The 19,978-nt window shown below is 42.6% G+C and overlaps 1 protein-coding gene across 2 annotated transcripts in view; it reads right to left on the bottom strand.

Annotated features, from left to right (window-relative positions):
• Window positions 1–5,090: 5,090 nt before the first annotated feature.
• Window positions 5,091–19,978, bottom strand: part of AMPD3 (adenosine monophosphate deaminase 3) — a 52,590-nt gene continuing 37,702 nt past the window's right edge. For both annotated transcript variants that reach the window (XM_049781007.1, XM_049781006.1), the window contains exons 7-15: window positions 17,525–17,719; window positions 15,949–16,080; window positions 14,757–14,920; window positions 13,569–13,695; window positions 12,502–12,665; window positions 11,445–11,565; window positions 9,565–9,738; window positions 6,824–6,934; window positions 5,091–5,894 (exon numbers count right to left, since the gene is read on the bottom strand). In XM_049781007.1, coding sequence (XP_049636964.1) covers window positions 5,718–5,894; window positions 6,824–6,934; window positions 9,565–9,738; window positions 11,445–11,565; window positions 12,502–12,665; window positions 13,569–13,695; window positions 14,757–14,920; window positions 15,949–16,080; window positions 17,525–17,719 — 1,365 coding nt within the window. In that variant the 3' untranslated portion in view covers window positions 5,091–5,717. The remainder of the gene's footprint in view (window positions 5,895–6,823; window positions 6,935–9,564; window positions 9,739–11,444; window positions 11,566–12,501; window positions 12,666–13,568; window positions 13,696–14,756; window positions 14,921–15,948; window positions 16,081–17,524; window positions 17,720–19,978) is intronic.

Here is a 19,978-nt window from a genome sequence, read left to right as displayed (position 1 = left end):
GGACCGTGGTTCGATCCCCCGGCATCCCATATGGTCCCCCAAGCCAGGAGCAACTTCTGAGTGCATAGCCAGGAGTAACCCCTGAGCGTTACCGGGTGTGGCCCAAAAACCAAAAAAAAAAAAAAAAAAAAAAAAAGTAAATCCATCTGGGCCTGGGCTTTTCTTTTTGGGCAGATGTTTGATTACAGTTTCAATTTCCTCTGTAGTGATGGGGGTGTTTGGATATGCTGCATCCTCCTTACTTAAATGTGGAAGGTTATAAGTGTCCAAGAATTTTTCCATTTCTTCTAGGTTCTCATGCTTAGTAGCATAAAGTTTCTCAAAGTAGTCTCTGATTACCCTTTGGATCTCTGCAATATCTGTCGTGATCTCCCCCTTTTCATTTTCAATATGGGTTATCAGATTTCTCTCTCTTTTTTTGCGAGTTTTGCCAATGGTCTATCAATCTTGTTTATTTTTTCAAAGAACCAACTTCTGCTTTCGTTGATCTTTTGGATTGTTTTTTGGTTTTCCACTTCATTGAGTTCTGCTTTCAGCTTTGTTATTTCCTTCTGTCTCCCTATTTTTGGTTCCTTTTGTTGGTCATTTTCTAATTTTTTGAGCTGCATCATTAAGTTATTCAGGCATGCCCCTTCTTCCTTCTTGATGTGTGCTTGCAAAGCTATAAATTTTCCTCTCAGGACCGCTTTTGCTGTGTCCCATAGATTCTGGCAGCTTGTGTCTTCATTATCATTTGTTTCCAGGAAAGTTTTGATTTCCTTTTTGATTTCATCTTGGACCCACTGGTTGTTCAGTAGCAGGGTGTTTAATTTCCAATTGTTAAAGTTTTTATTCTGTGTGCCTTTGTAGTTCACATCTAATTTCAGAGCCTTGTGGTCAGCAAAGGTAGCCTGCAAGACTTCTATCCTCTTGATTTTATGGAGGTATGTTTTATGTGTCAGCATGAAGTCTATCCTGGCGAATGACCCATGTACATTGGAGAAGAATGTGTACCCAGATTTTTTGGGATGGAGTGTCCTATATATATCTACTAGTCCTCTTTCTTCCATTACTCTTTTCAGGGCTAATATGTTTTTTTGGGTTTCAGTCTGATTGACCTATCAAGTGTTGATAGGCCGTGTTGAGGTCTCCCACAATTATTGTGTTATTATTGATTTCTTCTTTCAGATTTGTCAGTAATTGTATTAGATAATTTTCTGGTCTCTCATTGGGTTATATATGTTTAATAGTTTGATTTCTTCCTGTTGCACATATCCCTTGATTAGTACATAGTGTCCATCTTTGTCCCTTACCACTTTTCTGAGTATAAAGTTAGTGTCATCAGATATTAATATGGCCACACCAGCTTTTTTGAGGGTGTTGTTTGCTTGGATGATTTTCCTCCAGTCTTTGATTTTGAGTCTATGTTTGTTCTGACTATTCAGATGTGTTTCTTGTAGGCAGCAGAAGGTTGGATTTATCTTTTTGACCCATTTTGCCACTCTGTGTCTTTTAATTGGTAAATTTAGTCCATTGACATTGAGGGAGATGATTGTCATAGGATTTAATGTCATCTTTGTAGATAAGTTTGCTGTGTTTGTTGGTATCTCTTGTCTTAGAGTAGACCTGTCAGTTTTTCCTTTAAGGTTGGTTTATCACCTGTGAAGTTTCTGAGCTGTTGTTTATCCATGAAGCTATGTATCCTTTCTTCAAACCTGAACGTGAGTCGGGCTGGGTGCAGTATTCTCGGTGAGGCATTCATTTCATTTAGTCTTGTCACAATATCCCACCACTGTCTTCTGGCCTTGAGAGTTTCTTGTGACATGTCTGCTATAAGTCTTAGGGATGCTCCTTTGAATGTAATTTCCCTTTTTGATCTTCCTGCTTTCAGTATTTTATCTCTATCTGTGGGATTTGTCATTGTAACGAGGATGTGTCTTGGGGTGTTTTTCTTTGGGTCTCTTTTAGCTGGTACTCTTCAGGCATGTAGGATTTGATTGCATGTAGTCTTTAACTCTGGGAGTATCTCTTTGATGAAGTCTTTGACAGTTGATTCTTCCTAGAGATCTCCTACCTGGGTCTCTGGGACTCCAATGATTCTTATATTGTTTCTGTTGAGTTTATCAAAGACTTCTATTTTCATCTGTTCGCATTCCTTGAGTACTTTTTCCATTGCCTTTTCGTTTGTCTTAAGGTCCTTTTCCAATTTCTTCTGTTGTGTTGAGTTTTTCTGTATCACATCTTCCAGTACTCTGATTCTCTCCTCAGCTGCTGTTACCCTGCTGGCAAGGCCATCCATTGAGGTTTTCGGTTGAGCTACCGTGTTTTTCAGATATGTTATTTCAGTTTGGAGTTTTCTGATTTCTGTGTTTGTGTTCTCTTCAGAGCGATCTATGCTTTTTTGAGTTCTATGAACATCTTCCATATTGCTATTTTAAGTTCCTTATCCGAGAGGTTAATGAGGTGGTTGGAATTTATTAGGTTATCCGAGCTTTCGTCTTCATTCTCTTTGCATGGTGTTTGCCTGTGAGGTTTCCCTATTGTCACACTTGTAATGTGGTTTTTCCTGCATGTTGTTTTGGAGTTCATTGGTTAGAAAGAGTGCGCAGCCACGAAGCAAAGCGGAGTACTCTTCTGCTGCCTCTAGTTGACAGTTTTTTGGGGGTGTGCTCCCTAGGCCTCTGAGGAGACCTTCAGGTATTCAGAAACACAGACAGGCACAGGAGAAGTTTCCCTTGAAGTCTTCAGAATGAACAAAGGCACAGCAGGGAGGAGCCTCCGCAGGCCAGAGAGCTCAGCTTATTGGACAGCGACCCCAACAGCCAGAGTTTACTCACTGGGCAGCTTCAAAATGCAGGTTTTTTGGGGGTGCGCTCCCTAGGCCTCTGAGGAGACCTTCAGGTATTCAGAAACAGACACAGGCACAGGAGAAGTTTTATGCTTATGATCATAACACATACATAAAATTCTCAGATGCATTTGGATAATGCATCTTAGTTTTGTTTATAGTCTTTAATCCCGGCATCCTGTCTTCAAATAAAACATTTAGAGGTTGAAGGTATGAAAAAATATGCATAACAATGTTTACCTAATTAGTTTGTTTTATTATAGTTATATCACTCTTTATAACAACCATGATTTACTTATTTAATGTTTAACTATCATATCACCTTTAGAAAAAGAGAAATAATATTTCACCAAATATAAGTAGAGGAAAAAGGTATGTTTTCTTCTCAGCTTTAATCTAAAATTGAAAGTAGAGGGGCTGGATATTAGTGGGTAAAGTGCTTGTTTTGTGCAAGGACAATCCTGATTTGATACCTGATACTCCACATGGTCCTCCAAGCATGCCAAAAGTGATCGATCCAGGTGTGCCTCCCCTAAAAGTTTTAAAATTAAATGTTTAAAATAATAATAGTAGAGGTTTGCAATAAATCTTGGTTAATATCAACTCATAGGTTATAACTTGTTTCATGAGGCAAATTTTTTAACTAATTTCAGTGGTATAGTTTGAGTTGAAAGAATGTGAACTCTCAAAACAAATAAGGGATAATATGCCTCAAAATAATGTTCTTTTAGAAGCATAAGGCAGTATACAGTTGCATTTGATGCCATCCACAAACAAAAGAAAGTAGGAATTTACCCTCTAAAAGTACAGTTAGGTACAGTGATGTCATGAATGTGTTAAGTGCTATAGAAAAGATACTGAAAGGCTTCAAGACAGGTAAAATCCTACAAATGTTGACTGACAAGACCTAAATAATATTCAGGGAAAAGGAAGTGTATGAAGTTGCTCATGATCTGTAATAAGGCAGAAGTGAGTGAAAAAGATGACAAAGGTTTACCTTTTAGATTGAATGATCTTCAGTTTGAAAATGTTTAGTTTTTTAGTTTCTAGATTCAGGTCTGAATCTAAAGATTAGCTAGTAGTTATTAATATCTGTTCATAATATCCAATTAAAGTAAAAACCTTAAAACAATTTTCTTGAAATTATTTTAACTTGAAATAGTTTAAAATTGTTGAGCCATGGTTCTAAAGACTTTATTCAATAATTAAAACAAATATTTGACACAGATAAAATGACAATGAAAAACTGTACAATACTTAGTATATTAGGGCAAATGTATACAAATGGATACTTCAAAAATAATGCCTAGGATAACTGATATTTTCAGTAAATTTTATGATGAGTATGCACATTACATATTATGTTTGTCTAATAAAAAGACTACACTTAAAATTCCATATGCTCAGGTGACCAATGGAAGGGACAAGCATAAAGTTACAGGACAAGAGAATCTCAAGTCAATGAAGCATTTTCTCGGGTAAAAATAGTTCTTCTAACTTGATAATGATTCAGGACTTCCTATAGCCTGAATTTTCCTACAGAAATAGAAAGATACTTGATCAATTTATTGAATATTAAGAACATATATCCTTAAAAAGTTGCCAAAAGAGAAACTTATTTGGTTAGTTTATGTGTTTTTTGAGCACCTACTATGAATCAGGCACTAGTAACACAGATGAGTACATTGTTGAAATATAAAGTCAAAGTGGTCTTTAGAAATGCTTTCTTCCTTGCCCCTGGGGCCCTTCTGTGGAAGTAATTCTTATGCCTTAATGACTAAGGAAGTCTGTTAAATAAAGGAGGAATTTGTATTTCTTCTTTAAAAACAAAAACTACATCAGGAAACAGTGGTTAGTGGGGTTTTTGTTTGTTTGTTTGTTTGTTTTAATTAACTGTTGTGATGCCTATTGGAATAGGGGAGTGGAGGAGACTGGATTAGGAAAGAAACTTAATTCTAGTCCTATTATTAGTTATGTGGCCTTGGGCAAATTACACATATCAGGATCTAAGTAACTAAATAGGAAAAAAAAGGGGGGGGCTACAGCTATAAAAAAAATTAAGAATGAAGTTTGGGAATAAATATCATCTAGTCCTATATTTTGCAAAGTCCTTGGTTCAGATGCAAACATGTCGATGCCTCCATGTAAAACTAATGAGAACAGTCACTTTAAAATAAAGGCAGAATCCAAACCCTCACTTCAACTTCCTATCTGACCTTAAAGTGGCCCAGGAGTTAGGATGCACAGAACACCATTTGAAATCCACTTTTCTAATCCAAACCTTCACTTTCCAGATGAGTAAACCAAGATGTAAGAGTAACAGTTTTCGTGTCCACATTTGATTTCCTAACTAGGAGAGCTAAATAAAACAGTTCATAAAATTTATTAAAAACACACATTGTCAAGAAGGAAGTTTTCTATTTCAATTCTCTCAGAGTAGCTCCTTTATGAAAGGGAAGTTGGAAATAGATTTTTAAGGCAGCCAGCCAGCAAGAGGCTGAAATGAACAACTACCAACCAGCTTGCAGGGCCTGCAGAGGATTGATGGCAGAACCACACAGACCTCATGTCATTGGGCATGAGACCATGCCCCAAAATCTAGGCCCTCAAAATGCAAGCCCTAGCAGTTTCAAGAGAAATACTTAGAAACTTAGGGATGAGTACAGATAAGTGTCCCACTCTCAGATATTCAAGGAGGAATCACCATCTTACTCAGACATATTAACAGAAGAGGACATATTGGACCTTAAAGTGAATAGTGCAGTTAAAAATCACTAGTTTGAAGTTTTTCAAAAGCATCATCTTCATAAAGGGAATTCCTCTTGACCACTTAATATTACAAATTTGATATTCAATGAAAAAATGTTAAAGTACATGTCCAGTGCCAGATCTATATGTTGAGTTCTGTAATCTCATCTGATTTCATGGCATCAGAAAGGAAGCTGAGCTCATTGCATAAGGTCTCATAGCGGAATGCCATTCGGATCTGAGCAACATTTGTCTTTCGAATATCATTTCCTTCAGGTCCTTCTTTGTAATAATTTTGTCCCAGAAATTTTTGCTTTTCCTGAGGAGCAAGAGAAATACAAATAATAAACTTTAGATTCCCTTTATCCACATACCAGTTTAACATTAGCCATTAGCCACAGCAAATCAGACAAGTCTTTCTGAAATAGATCCTCAGGACACCTTTCCCAATTGACCCATTACCAAATTTAGTCAGCTTATCTGTCCTCAGGGCTATTGCCCTAACTTTCACATGCATTCCCTCTTTTCTTACATTCTTCTGTGATCAGAAAGAAAACAGGAATTATGAGATTTCTGGCAGTGGAGAAAGGAAGGAGAAGGCATTAAGTCTACAAAAATCCTCCTTAGAGTTGACAAGGGCAAATGGGCAATCCATGTGCTGATGGACATCATCAATATTTTGGTCACAGACCAGTGCTAAATTATTTCCAGATCTGTATCCTCATCAGAAGCACCCTAGCTGTAAAACAGAATTCATGATACCCAGTTCTCATCCCTACAGTGCTTGATTTAATCTAAATGCTAGTAACCTACTCAAGAATTACTGAGTGACAATTATTTGTCAGTAATTACTATCCCAGTTTCTAGAGTATAACAAAAAAATCAGTCTTGTATTAAAGGAAATTATTTTCTAGAAGGAAAGGAAAAACAAAAGATCAAACACATAGCTATATATCATTCATAATGTTATGTAGAAAAAGAGATAAAAGGAATGGAGAATAATGGCAAGTGTGTTTCTTTAGTGTGAATGATGAGAAAAGAGACTACTTTTGAGTAAAGACCTAAAAAAGAAGACAGCAGACATGTCTCTGATACCTTTCAGAATTCTTACCAAGGATATATCATGGAGACAAACCTATAGACCCTATTTGCTCTATTCAATTTAGGGTCTAGGCAGTGACTGACCCACAACAGGTCACAGGTATTTGCAGGGCAGGAGGGACTGGGGACACCTCAGGCACATCCTACCTTATGTGAAAGGCCACTCTGGAGCACACTGTTCCTTGCGATTTCACACAGGTCACAGGTGCTCAGCTTCCACACCTGAGCTGCGATTGCATATTCTTCCATAAGTGCCTCCTAGACACACACACACCCCAAGTCAAGCAAATATATTAGATGGCAGAACATCCATTATCCTATTTCACAGATTCCCAAAGAGCTAGAAACGTCAGGCTGGCAGATTTTATTTTTCCCTAGTACCTAGTTCCTGAATAATCAAGCCTTCAAGAGTGCTATCAAGCATACTGACAACTCTTTGAGGGCCAGCACTGAAAACCCATCCTGGGATCCCTGGCTATTAGCAGAGCCTCGCTTACTTTGGATAATCACCATTTTCATAAGATTGTCCCAAAATTAAAGATTTAGTAAAGAACAAAGAGCAAAAAAAACACTAAAGAAGACAAATCAGATGGCATCAGTGTCATCCCTAAAAGATTGGGTATCAGTGGTGCTTTTGGTTTATCTTTTGAGATTAAAATATATATATGAATCACAAGCCATTTTTTTTTACTACCTTTTCACTACACCAGTGCCTCTAGAGCAAATTGTGGTCCAAGGATCCGAGGAGATTCCCAAGGCCTCCTGAAAGATCCTCCCTTTTTCTTTTTTTGCTTTGTTTTGTTTTGTTTGGGGGCTATACCCAGTGACACTCAGGGGTTATTCTTGGCTATCCACTCAGAAATCACTCCTGGCTTGGGGGACCATATGGCATGCAAGGGATCGAACCGAGGTTCATCCTGGGCCAGCTATATGCAAGACAAACGCCCTACCACTGCTCTACCACTCTGGCCCCAGATCCTCCCTTTTTCAACTATGTATCTTTGGGAATCAAGGTTTTCTTTCCATACTAGTATTATATTTTTTAAAAACTTTTTCCATAGGCCTGAGAGATAGTACAAGACTCTTGCTTTGCATATACCAACCCAGATTTGATCCTCAGCACTGCATATGGTCCCCCAAGCACCACCAGGAGTGAATTGAGCACAAAGCCAGGAGTAAGCCTTGAGCACCGCTGGAAGTGACCTCAAAACAAAAACAAAATATGTATCCCAGAAGATTTCAGAAACAGATATGGAATTCAGCTGTCTTCTATTAAGCCAAATAATAAAAAGATACACAAAAATCTAAAATAATACCATTCTGGGTCACAGAGATAGTACAGCAAGGAAGATGCTTGCCTTGCATGCAGCCAAAATGGATTTGATCCCTGGCACCACATATGGTCCCTGAACCCCACTAGGAGTGATCCTGATAATGGAACCAGGAGTAAACCTCATGAGAACTGGATATAGTCAATAAACAAAACATATTTAAAAAGCAATGTCGGGCCGGAGATAGCATGGAGGTAGTGCATTTTGCCTTGCATGCAGAAGGATGGTGGTTCGGATCCTGGTATCCCATATGGTCCCCCAAGCTGCCAGGAGCAATTTCTGAGTGTTGAGCCAGGAGGAACCCCTGAACACTGCTGGGTGTGACCCAAAAACCAAAAAAAAAAGCAATGCCATTCTCTTTTCTTTGGGAGGTAGCTATTTTTCCTAAGAGTTGCTGTTTGTGTTAACATGTTAATATTATTGTAAATTAAATTTAATAGTAACTATGTAAATATGTATATGTAAACTAAATGTTAATATTTGTATCTTAAAATTTCTCAGTTACTACCAGTTACATATATTTTCATAAACCATCAATCTATGCGGGCCTCAGTTCTTAAGATTATATAAATATCCTGACACCATGAGCCTGGCCAACCTATTGCAGAAGACCAACTCTTCTAAGTGTGCAAATCAATGGCTGGGCTTCCAATCCTCAAAAATTTACTGGAGAACACAATGATTGGTCCTCGTTCACAATATCACCCTTTTCTGCCCTGTTGTATATGTAAACATTTTTATGGGATTATTATATTACTGACCCTACCCTGTTCGGTGATTGTTCCCTACCCTAGGTGTGACCTGGCATTCTGCTCCCACCATTGGGTGGTATCTGATCCCACCATTGGGTGGTACCTGATTCTGGGGCATAAAAGCAAGGGTCTGTGGAAGGTGAGGGGCTTTTTTCCTGGGGCCTATTCTTAGGCCTTTTGGCTTCAGCCTCTTCAAGGAATAAAGAGCTGTTTTCTTCGGAAGCCTGACGGCCTGTTGGCTTTCTTCCCACCGCATTCCCTCAGAACCACCGGCTGAACAGGGTAACAGACATGTGGTCCGAGCTGGGGGAGAAAGGCCTCAGCCTCCATCGCTCCATCAGTCAACCTCATCAGGGGCTGATTTGCAACACTGCCCCTCCCCCATGCAGAGATCCAAAGTATAATAATTGTCTCAATAAAGACAGTAAGTAGTTAGCATTTGAATATATATATGTCCTCTGTAGACTCTCCATTAGCCTCAGTTTTCTTTTCTGAATGCAACCTCACAATGAGAAATTGGCATAGGGACAGTTGTGTCCCCAGTTAGATAGAGGAGTAAGATACAGAGAAGTCAAGGTACTTTCCAGCACACAGATGTAGTCAATCACAAAGAAAGGCATAGAGGAATAGACGAAAGCAAATGAAATGGTGCCTTCATGAATTCCCAGTGAGGTGGATTCTCCCAAGAACACTGTCTTCATGTAACCTCCAACCCACCCCCAAAAGCAGGCCCTCCCTGTGTTCAGGTTCCTGCATAGGGAATGGAGAGGCCAGGTGACACTAGGATGGTGTGGGGCTATCTCACCTTCGTGTAGTGGAACTGCATAGGGTCATCAGTGGAGAGCGACACATGCAGCCCCTTGTGCAGGAATTCCCTGAGAGGGTTTTTGGAATATTCGAGGAACAGACTGTTGTTGCTAAGAGGAGACATGGCAATGGGGATCTGAGCAAGGTAGTAGAGATACTGCAACACGGGACTCTGCAAAACAATCACCAAATCAATGTGACCAGCGTGGAGGGGCAAGAGTGGAAAGTGGGGAAGCAAGAGCAGATGCATCTTTCAGACAAAATCAGGGACCTGGGCAGGGTCTGTACAAACCTCCAAGCAAGGTGGGGGTCCCCAAAGCCAGAATCCCAGAATCTCTCCCATTCTCACTTCTCTGTTCACCTCCCTGCTCCCTCACACGCTCATATCTTCCTGGGACTGTCCTGTCCACCCCTGGCATGACTTCCTCTGGGCTCCAAACTGCATGCCCTGCTCAAGGCAGAGTGCCAAGGCCTGGAGATGACCCAGCCTGCATGCCATGTCCTTCCCCCAAGGCCCTAATTCCAGTGGGCCAGACTACAAGGTCGTGCTTAGACTGCCAACATTCAAGCCGAGACTGTATACACACCCCAGCTCCTCAGAACTGAGAAGGGGTAAAGGTGACCTGGCTATAATGGTTTTCTAAATTTATTTTTATTTTATTTTAAATAAATTTAAATTGTACACAGTGCAGAATATAGGGCTCCTATACAGGTGAAGAGGTTGGTGTTGAAAGATTGTATTCCTAAAACCCAGTCATGAAGATCTTTGTCTTTCACAGTAAATTCACTTTTAAAAAAAATTCAAAAGAATTAGAAGTTAAAAAGAAATTGGGCTTCTACTTAGGCCAGAAATAGGGCCCCTAGTTAGACCACTCTAAGATCAGGTGGGAAACAGATTGAGCAAACATGGTTCTGGAAATGATCCAGCATGAAGGAGACTGGAGGCACGGTTCAGAGCCACACTGTACATGGAAAAACTGGTTTGTCTCTGCCCCACACAAGTGCACTGAACCAGCTTATAGCAGCCCAGCCAAAGTCCAGAAAATATGCCTTAGGGACCAGGAACTATTACAGCATTTAGGGTACATGCTTAGCACGCACCAGACCCAGGTTAAATTCCAGGCAGCACATGGTCCCAACAGTATGTCTGGATGCAGCCCTGAAGAATCCCAGCAATACAGGGCTGGGCCTAAGCAGTAGCAGATCTTTGGGGTCTTGCATTGAATTGCAAGCCTAGCTAGCAGAGAATCACTTTTGGGGTCACTAAGACTCCTGAGCACTACGCGAGAGCTGTCCTCCTCTCCAAAACACCATGTTAGGGATAAAGCAGAAGCCATATTTCTGTGATCATTATGATATGCAAATTGTGAATATGTTCTGGGAAAAATGATAGGAATTAAAAATAGTAAAATGAGTGCCGGAGTGATAGCACAGTGGTAGAGTGTTTGCTTTGCAGGCAGCCGACCCTGGAAGGACCTGGGTTTGATCCCCAGCATCCCATATCGTCCCCCCGAGCCTGCCAAGAGTGATTTCTGAACGTAGAGCCAGGAGTAACCTCTAGGTGCTGCCATGTTTGGCCCAAAAACCAAACCCCCTCCCCCCCCCCCAAAAAAAGAAATACTAAAGTGATAATACTTGGTTCTATTAAAGTAAATAGCAATACAGGGCTTTTTTTTCCTACTCCTTTTAATTCAAATTATGGTATTTGATGATATTTCTTTCAGAATTAAATATGAAATCTAGATGAGTGCAGACAGCCTGGCTCTGTAGTATCACTGGCCTTAGATTATTGAGATGGAACAGGTGGCCATCACATGGGGAACAGAGAGCCCAGGGCCCACCCCTAGCAGGATGGCCTGATAGCAGCAGCCCAGTTACCTTCTTGAGAAGCAGCCCATGGGAAATGTTGTCGGCAGTGAGAAAAGCAGACACCAGATGGGTGATGGAGCCCGCCTCCCCGCAGTGCGGCCGGAACAGAAATGTGCTCAGGCCTCGCTCCCTGCAGGAGAAGTAGAGTTTGTCAGGAAGGATCCCTGGTATACACTGCCTAGAGCTTAGGGCCTCTCCAGAGGAGACAGGACAGCAGTGTCAGTACCATTGATGGGGCATTCTGGAAACAACTCAGCCCAAACCTCAAAATGTAGAGACAATGCAGAGACCTAGGGTTCCTCAGAACAGAACAAAGAGATGCCACCTCCTGAATACAGGGGAGCCTCCAAAGAAGAAATACTGCCTGTCCTGCCTCCCCACAAACTACCCTTTCCATACTCTCCAGGCTTTTCAGTCTGGATCCATGGACCTTCAAAATCATTTCACAGGACTAGAGGACATTTGATTTGCACATGGTCAATCCAGATTCAAGTACCTCAGATGGTCCCCTTAAACCAGCCAGGAGTAATTTCTAAGTATAGCCCCAGGAATAACCCTGAGCACTGCCAGGTATAACCCCCTCCCAAAAATAGAAATCACCCACCCAGGATCTCTGGGATAAAAATGGGCACATCTGGAGTATAGCCAGAGGGCAACACTGAGCATGGGAACCCCATGATCTACCAAGCGGAAAGGACACAGATGCTTAGGGCAGAGAATAGCCTCAATCTCCCAGGTGTGCTCATGTTGAGGACAGCAAAAGCCAAGCCTGTGTGACTACTGCATGGAGGCTCTAGGAGGACTTGGGTTTTGTGGGCTCTATTCCCTGTCCCTATCACAGAGCAGGGAGGGTAATTTGCAGAGTGACTGGAGGCCCATGGAAACAGTAATGGATCATAAGAAACAGTGCATGCAAGTGTATGCACATCCCACATCAGGTGTGAACAAGAACATATGGGTGTTGATGGGCAGAAGCAAGTGTGCAGGCAGGGGGAAGAGCTACAAGCAGTAGCTCATCTGTTGTCAGTGACATGCCTGCATGTCCTGTGGCCTCTTAGGCACCCACCTGCGGAGGTTGTTGAGCACCATGATGTTGGCATACATGTAGTACAGGTAGTAGCTGTAGGGTGGGTTCTGTTCACTGGTCCAGATGTCTGGGCTGGGGCTCTTGTCAGAGAACATGTGGTCGCTGTGCTTAGACTCATCATCGACACTGTCGAATCCTGTGACCTTTGCAGGAAGAGGAGTCCATGTCAGCCCAAAGCAGATGAGCTGCCAAAGGCCTTATATTCAGGCCAGCCAGCCATTACCCCCTCATCTATCTCTCTGAGGCCCCAGTCAGGGCAGCACAATAACTGATATTAACTGATAGCTTTGAGTAGGGAAGGAACAGGCACTGCTCATGGACCTACCACACATCAAGCCCTATACATAAAGCCCAACTACAAATACAAATACAAAAATAAACAGTCAGCATGGGCCTTGAGAAGGGCAAGAGACAAACCAAATCACAGTGCTTTGAGAGAGAACAAGGGGGTAGGCCCTGGATTCTTTGGGCTATAAATGGAGGCTACCCTTGGGTGAAGTCCAGGTGTGGCCACAAGAAACCAACTGGGAAGCTCTACAAGCAGGCCACTGTGAACAAGTGGACCTGAGGACCACTGCGGGGTCCAAGCCTGGTTCTGGAACAAGCTTTGTTCCCCAGTTCCTCCCTGGGAAGAGCCTTGAGAGGGGCAGGGACACCTCAGGTTATTCACATCTTTGCTGCAGCTACATCCCAACAGAGCCCCAGGGGGGGCAACTTATAATTTTATAAACACATCACAGAGACAGAGATGTGGCTCAACTGGCAGAACTCATACATGACCAAGAGCCAGACAGGCCCCAGGCTCATCTGCCATCATCACATATTCCATTCCTATCCAGCACAGGACGGGGGAAGCCCCAGAACTGTAAGAAATGGCCTCTATAACAATATGGAAATGGAAACTTAGCTTTCTGGGCCGACATGCATCCATGCCTGAGGCCCAGTGGCAGGTTCTGAGAAGGGAAGCTTAACTTGTCTGTGTTCTTGAGTTTCCCCTCCTTATTCTCCACTATCCCACTGCCTGGGTACCCCAGCCCTGAGCTTACATATTTGAGGAAGAGGTGAAGCTCTCGATGGTCTTGGGGATTGATGGTAGCCTCGAAGAGGGGCAGGAAGATGTTCTCCAACATCTTTCCAAAGCTTGATAGCAATTTCTTAGACCTAAATATGTCACTGGAAGAAGCAAAGACTAATTAAATTAAGGGAGACCCCAGATCCTGTAGTCTGTGATAGCTGAGTTCTAGTCATTTTTTCAGGCCACTTGTGTCCTCACTTAAAACCCCAAGAGAGGAGTTGGAGATATGTCTTGAGCCCAGATCCTTCTTCCTGTGCACTGCCAGCTCCACCATACTCAGTGCAAACTCAGATCTATCTCTGCCTGTCCAGGGAAACCTTTAGCCTGAGACCACTCTGAGGGTGAGCCAAGGGAATCAGATAGAGGAAGGCTCTGAGAGAAAAGTCAACAGATGTTCCAGCAACCAAATGCTTCTGGCCATCTTAACTATCCTTGGTGCTTGTTGGTCTTTTTCATGTCTACAGACATGTAGACATGTCAACTGTCAACACATTGGCCCATTTACCAGGGGCTTAAACCTACTGCAGTGAGGGCCAGAGAGGTAGTACAGCAGGTAAGGTACTTGCTTTGAATATGGCAGAAGGGTGGAATTTGATCCCCTGAACCAAATATGGTTCCCAAGCACTGCCAAGAGTGATCTTTGGGCACTGCATCAAGAGTAAACCATGAGCATGGCTGGAAGTGACATACCACTCCCACCCCAATGCAGTTACTGCAGTAAACCAATGATTTCCCATATTAGACCTGTCAACCAGTTATCAAAAATCATTGTGATGCCCCAGGCACCAATCTACCCAAAGATTACAATACTCCCCTCACTCAATGTATTGGCAAGAGAGCCAGCGAGGACAGTAATGGAGTGAGTCACATTGGGATAGCCACAGGCAGGTCACAAGGTTCATCCAAAAGGTCATCCTCCACCCCCAGTGAAAAGAAGGCAGACAGGAGCAGATTGCCATCAGGCCTCATATATATTCTTCAAAGAACAGGATTTTGACACCAAGACCTCTTGGTCGAAGACCCCTGGCTGTGAGAAATCCCAAGAGAATAAAGGCCTATGCTGGCATAAACCTGCCCGCTCCTCAGTAGTGTAGACTCAACATCTCCTAAAAGTGGGGCTGTACCCTCCAAGGACAACCAAGACAGGCCCCTCACTTACTAGATTCGAGGCACCTGGATAATCCAGCGCATGTTGGGTGAGTAGACCTTGTGCTGGATGAACCAGCGCGCCAAGTTGGGCCACTCCTCAGGACTGCGGCCATAGATGGACAGGCGGGGCTCTGAGTACTGGTATTTGCTCTCCTCCAGCTCCCGGGCCACCTCCTGATACCAAGAGGAGTTCAGGTCAGTCTAGGAGCTTTCCAGTCACAACCTCCCCTCAACCTTACCCCCCATTCTCTCTCTCTCTCTCTCTCTCTCTCTCTCTCTCTCTCTCTCTCTCTCTCTCTCTCTCTCTCTCACACACACACACACACACACACACACACACACATCCTTCTACAATCAGCTAGATTCTGTATCTCCTTCTCTCCCTACTCTAGTCTGGGAAGATCTGATCTTTTTTACTCTTATAATAGTATCTTTATTTAAGTACCATGATTACAAACATGTTTGTAGTTGGGTTTCAGTTATAGAAAAGAACATACCCCTTCAAGTGCAGCCTTTCCACCACCAATGCCCTCCATCTCTCTCCTTCCCAGCTCTTGCCTGTATTCAAGACAGGCATTCTACTTCTCTCACTCACTACCATTGTCATGATAGTTGAGTGTAGTTATTTCTCTAACTGCACTCACCACTCTTTGTGGTAAGCTTCATATCAAGGGCCAGTCCTTCCAGCCTTTATCTCTATTGTTTCTGGGTAATATTACAATACTGCCTTTTATTTTTCTTAAATATTACAGAGGAGTGAGGCTATTCTGTGTCTTCTGATTTATTTCACTCAGCATAATCATTTTCATGTCTATCCATGTAGGAAGGTCTGATCTTTATCTCCACTATCTGGAGTGCTCAGCTGCAAAGAAAGCTCTTTTTCCTAGGAGGAAGGCCTGAAGTTTGCTCTTCACTAAGCAGATCTAGACTTGGCAACAGAAGAGTCTCTAGGCAAAGCTGTCTGTACCTCATAATGTTCCAGCTTCAAGAAGAGAGAGGAGAGTGCCCAGATGCCTTATACCAACCATATTCTGAAGTCTGATGGTCAAGGCACCAGGATACCAAGGCACTGTCTAAGCTATATGGGGGGTTAAAGATTCAGGGAGGAGCAAAAAGAAACAGACCACACAGGGGCCTGACCACCAAACAACACTGCTGCCCAGTCTTAAAGATGGGGTTAAGGAGACTGGGGGCCCACTCACCTTGACCATCCGAGCAAAGTACTCTCCTCCTAGGTAGTTTTCTGTTTTCAAGTACAGGTCACGCAGCTCACTGGCCCCCACAGGGTTATATTTGGAATTGAACTTGTCAAAGCGGTGGAACGTCTGCCGACCCTAGAGAGAGAAAACCCCCAATTCAAGTAAGTCCCTTGTTGTCCTACATTTGTGGAACTGTCACCTCTCCAGGTCTTCATTAAACATTATATAAGAAGTGCATAGAAGTTTTAGGGCCAGGTCCATGAGCCAGCACTGGGCAGACTAGGGGTCCCTTTAGGAGACCCCTATATGAGAACATATAGAGGCCTGCCCAGGAGCGTAATGGCTGAGTAAGCCAGCAGCAAGATGCTGAACAATCAGTCACAACCCACATCCTATCACTGCTTAAATTTTGTATGGCCCCTTTTTTACACTCCCTCTTCACTGTTTTGCTTAGTGGTTTTACAAAGATTTCCCTATTGTAAAATAGATGAAAAAACAACATTTACCACCTGAGTCATATTTAAGCACATAGTTCATAGCAAGAGCCTATTTCTGACATTGCTCAACCATCACTATCTCCAGAGTACTTTTTATGTTATAAAATAAAAATGTGTACCTCTGGGGCTGGAGAGATAGCATGGAGGTAAGGCATTTGCCTTGCATGCAGAAGGTCAGTGGTTCAAATCTTGGCATCCCATATAGTCCCCCAAGCCTGCCAGGAGCAATTTCTGAGCATAGAGCCAGGAGTAACCCCTGAGTGCTGCTGGGTGTGACCCAAAAACCAAAAAACGAGTGTGTACCTCCTAAATAATCACTTGCTTCTTTTCTTCCCCCTGATCACCCCAATTTTCCTTTCTATGTTGTAATACTAGAAGAATCATATTACATTTTCCTTTTGTGTATAGATCTTTACTTAGCATTCTTCATAGTTTTTCTATTTGGTAGTAAATATCAGAATTTCAATTCTTTAAGTAACAAAAATTCTCTAACATATACTTAAAAAAATAGCACTAAAATTTTAGGTATCTTAACATTGCCTGTTGTGCATGCATTCATTCATTCATTCATTCATTTCTACCTTTTGGTCATGGCGAATCACATATTAAGTTATGCAGCTCTGCTGAATTCCAGCTTTCAATTCTACCTAGAAACAAAACTGTTGGAGTACCTATTCGCTACTTAACATTTTGAGTGTGATACTACTGTTTTTCACAGTAGCTTCACTATGGTTCAGTATTATAATGTCTTTATAATGTCAAGGACATTCTGGCATTCCCAACTTTACAAACAGAAGTGAGTTGTTTCAAGGTATATCACACCTACAATGGAGATTTTAAAATAGAATTCTGAGTTCTCAGCTCAGTTCCTCAGTTCCATCCTCTAGCCTACTTCCCTAGCTGCGACCAACCCCATTAGATTCTGAAAGAAAATGACCTACTACCCCATGCATAGAAGAGAAATAGCTACACAGCCTTGTATCTCCAGCCATAGACATGACTGCTCTCTAAGAGGGTTCATGCCCCAGTCAGAATTGCTTGAGATACCTTATTCTGAGATACTGAGGCAAAAGCTCACTCACCGCATGGACATCAAGTGAGTCCACAGTGAGGTCATAAGGGTCCATGTGCAGGCTGTCAAACACCTGGCGCAGGGTGATCTTCTGGCCACGTTTCTCTGCCACTGTCCTGTCTGGCTCTGTTTGGTATGTGTGTTTGATGAAGCGTAGCAAGTGCTTCTGATTCATGCAGGCGGCGGCATGGATGTGCGTGTCTACCTGCAATGCAGAGCCAACTGGGCCCATTAGATATGTACCTCTCCCAACCCAGCCATCCCATAAAATGAAACAGCAGAAGATCTTTCCAAATGTAGACTGAATACCTTGTTGCTAACAAACGGTAGCATCCATTTCTTCAGGATAAAGCCAAGCTCTTCAGACCTCAACTCTTACCTGACACTACCCAATACTACTTACCAAATACCATTTCTTTGTCTATGCATTGCATCAGTCCAAGACGCTTTTCTGCTTCCTCACCAATCTCGTCTTCCTGGACATTTCCTAGCCCCCACTAGTAGGAATACAGTCCCAATACACAACGATCCCATGCCCACGTGGGAACCAAGCACAGGGTCTCTTTTATCTAAGTCCTGACCCCTCTACTTTTCTCCACTGGGATCAATTTGAGGTTATATTCCATGTCTGATACTCCTAAGCCCCAGTTCCGACCCCCGAGCCTCATACCTCCATACCAAGTGGATGGATCAAGGAACAAATCAACAGGAGTGGGATAGGTTCCAACAGTTTTCATGACACACAATCCTGAGAGCCCTACAAATTTTCTATAAAAACCAACTTCCCAGGACTGAAGCGATGGTGCAGCGATTGGGTGATTGCCTTGCATGTGGCTGACCCAGGACAGACTGCAGTATGATTCCCCAGTGTCCTATATGGTCCCCCAATCAAGAGGAGACTTATGAGCACATAACCAGGAGTAACCCCTGAGTGTCACTGAGTATGACACCCCCCCCAAAAAAAAACAACTTCCCAATGGTCCCCTTTGAAACCCCTTGAAATCCCAAAGCAAAGTCCCAAGGAGGGACAATTATGGGGGCATGGGGAAGCAGCCACCGACACACACCTTACCCTGTTACACCACTACACACAAAGTCCTCAGGCCTGGAATAAAGCAGGACCTTAAGCCATATAAGGATTCAAATTGTGGGGACTAAGCCAAACATTTCGAACCAAATCCTGAAGAACAGAAATGAGCCAGCCTTGTCCCTACTTTCCCTGGAAAGGCACCAGAGAGAGTTCCATCAAATTTCACTATTTCTTATGTGATCTCTTACAATTATTTTTCCCTAAGTTTCTGGACACTAAGAAGAGACGCAATACATTACCTCACAATTGGCATGTAGATCATTTTAAACTAATGGAAACCAAACCCTAAGGAAATAATTTTAGCCCCTACTTCCACTCCCCTCCTGTTCCAGGAATCATGCTATCACCGAGTTCATTTCTAGTGAAGAAAAACTGATAGGGCAGAACACAGACTGAGAATAATGTGGCAAACAAATCGTGTTATTCAGGTTTCTGGGTCCCACCATCATTGCATACTCAGCTCATATTTGGTTATCAAACATTTGCTCTCTTGGGGTCAGAGCAGTGACATAAGAGGTAAGGCATCTGTCCACCTTGCCCCTGCTAGCCTAGGACAGACAGTTCGAGGTTCAATACCCCTGTGTCCCATATGGTCCCCCAAGCCAGGAGCGATTTCTGAGCACATAGCCAGGAGTAACTCCTGAGCATCACCGGGTGTGGACAAAAAAGCAAAACAAAATAATTTGCTTTCATGTCTCTATTAATTGTCTTCCATGCCTTTGATGTCCCAGACTCCAACTCCATTCTCAGTCTCAGATGGTGTATGCTCCCTACAGTGCCTCTTTCTTTAAGATATTTCATGCCTGTGTAGCGAATATACTGCTGGTTTCTCCTATTACTCTATGGTTGACTTAATCCTTTATTCTGGCTTAAAAGAAGGGTAAAGGAAGGTCAGGGAAATTTTTCCTCACCAACTCAAGTGATACTGTTTTTTCTCTTGTCATCTTGACCTCTCCTTTCAGTCCCCTCAGTGACTTGAAACTACCAATCCTTTCAAAGCCCCCCCTTAAGGTTTGGTCTGGAACTTCTTATACTGTCACTTATGTTCTTATATCTCTGAAAGGAAACTGACCCATCTCTGTGCTATTATCTTCCTTCTTCATACCAACTCTCAATTCACATCAACAGCCCATAGCATTGTATTCCAACCTGTTAGATTTTGCAATAATATTGGATTGGTAAAGATAAATTCAGCCACATCCTGGACCAAGTAAGGATTTAAAGTTCCCCTGAGATATAGGCTCACTGACTTCACCATCAAATACCTGGACTGGTTCCCTGACAAATTGTGTAAAAGTAGTCTCTATCCCTGATCAGTTTAACCATATCTGTTCCCCTTGATGTGGGGGTGTGGGGCAATGTTTTGTTTTATTA

This window comes from Suncus etruscus, chromosome 9 (assembly GCF_024139225.1).
Source record: "Suncus etruscus isolate mSunEtr1 chromosome 9, mSunEtr1.pri.cur, whole genome shotgun sequence".
NCBI lineage: Eukaryota > Metazoa > Chordata > Mammalia > Eulipotyphla > Soricidae > Suncus > Suncus etruscus.
This window is presented reverse-complemented; position numbering and strand designations above follow the sequence as displayed.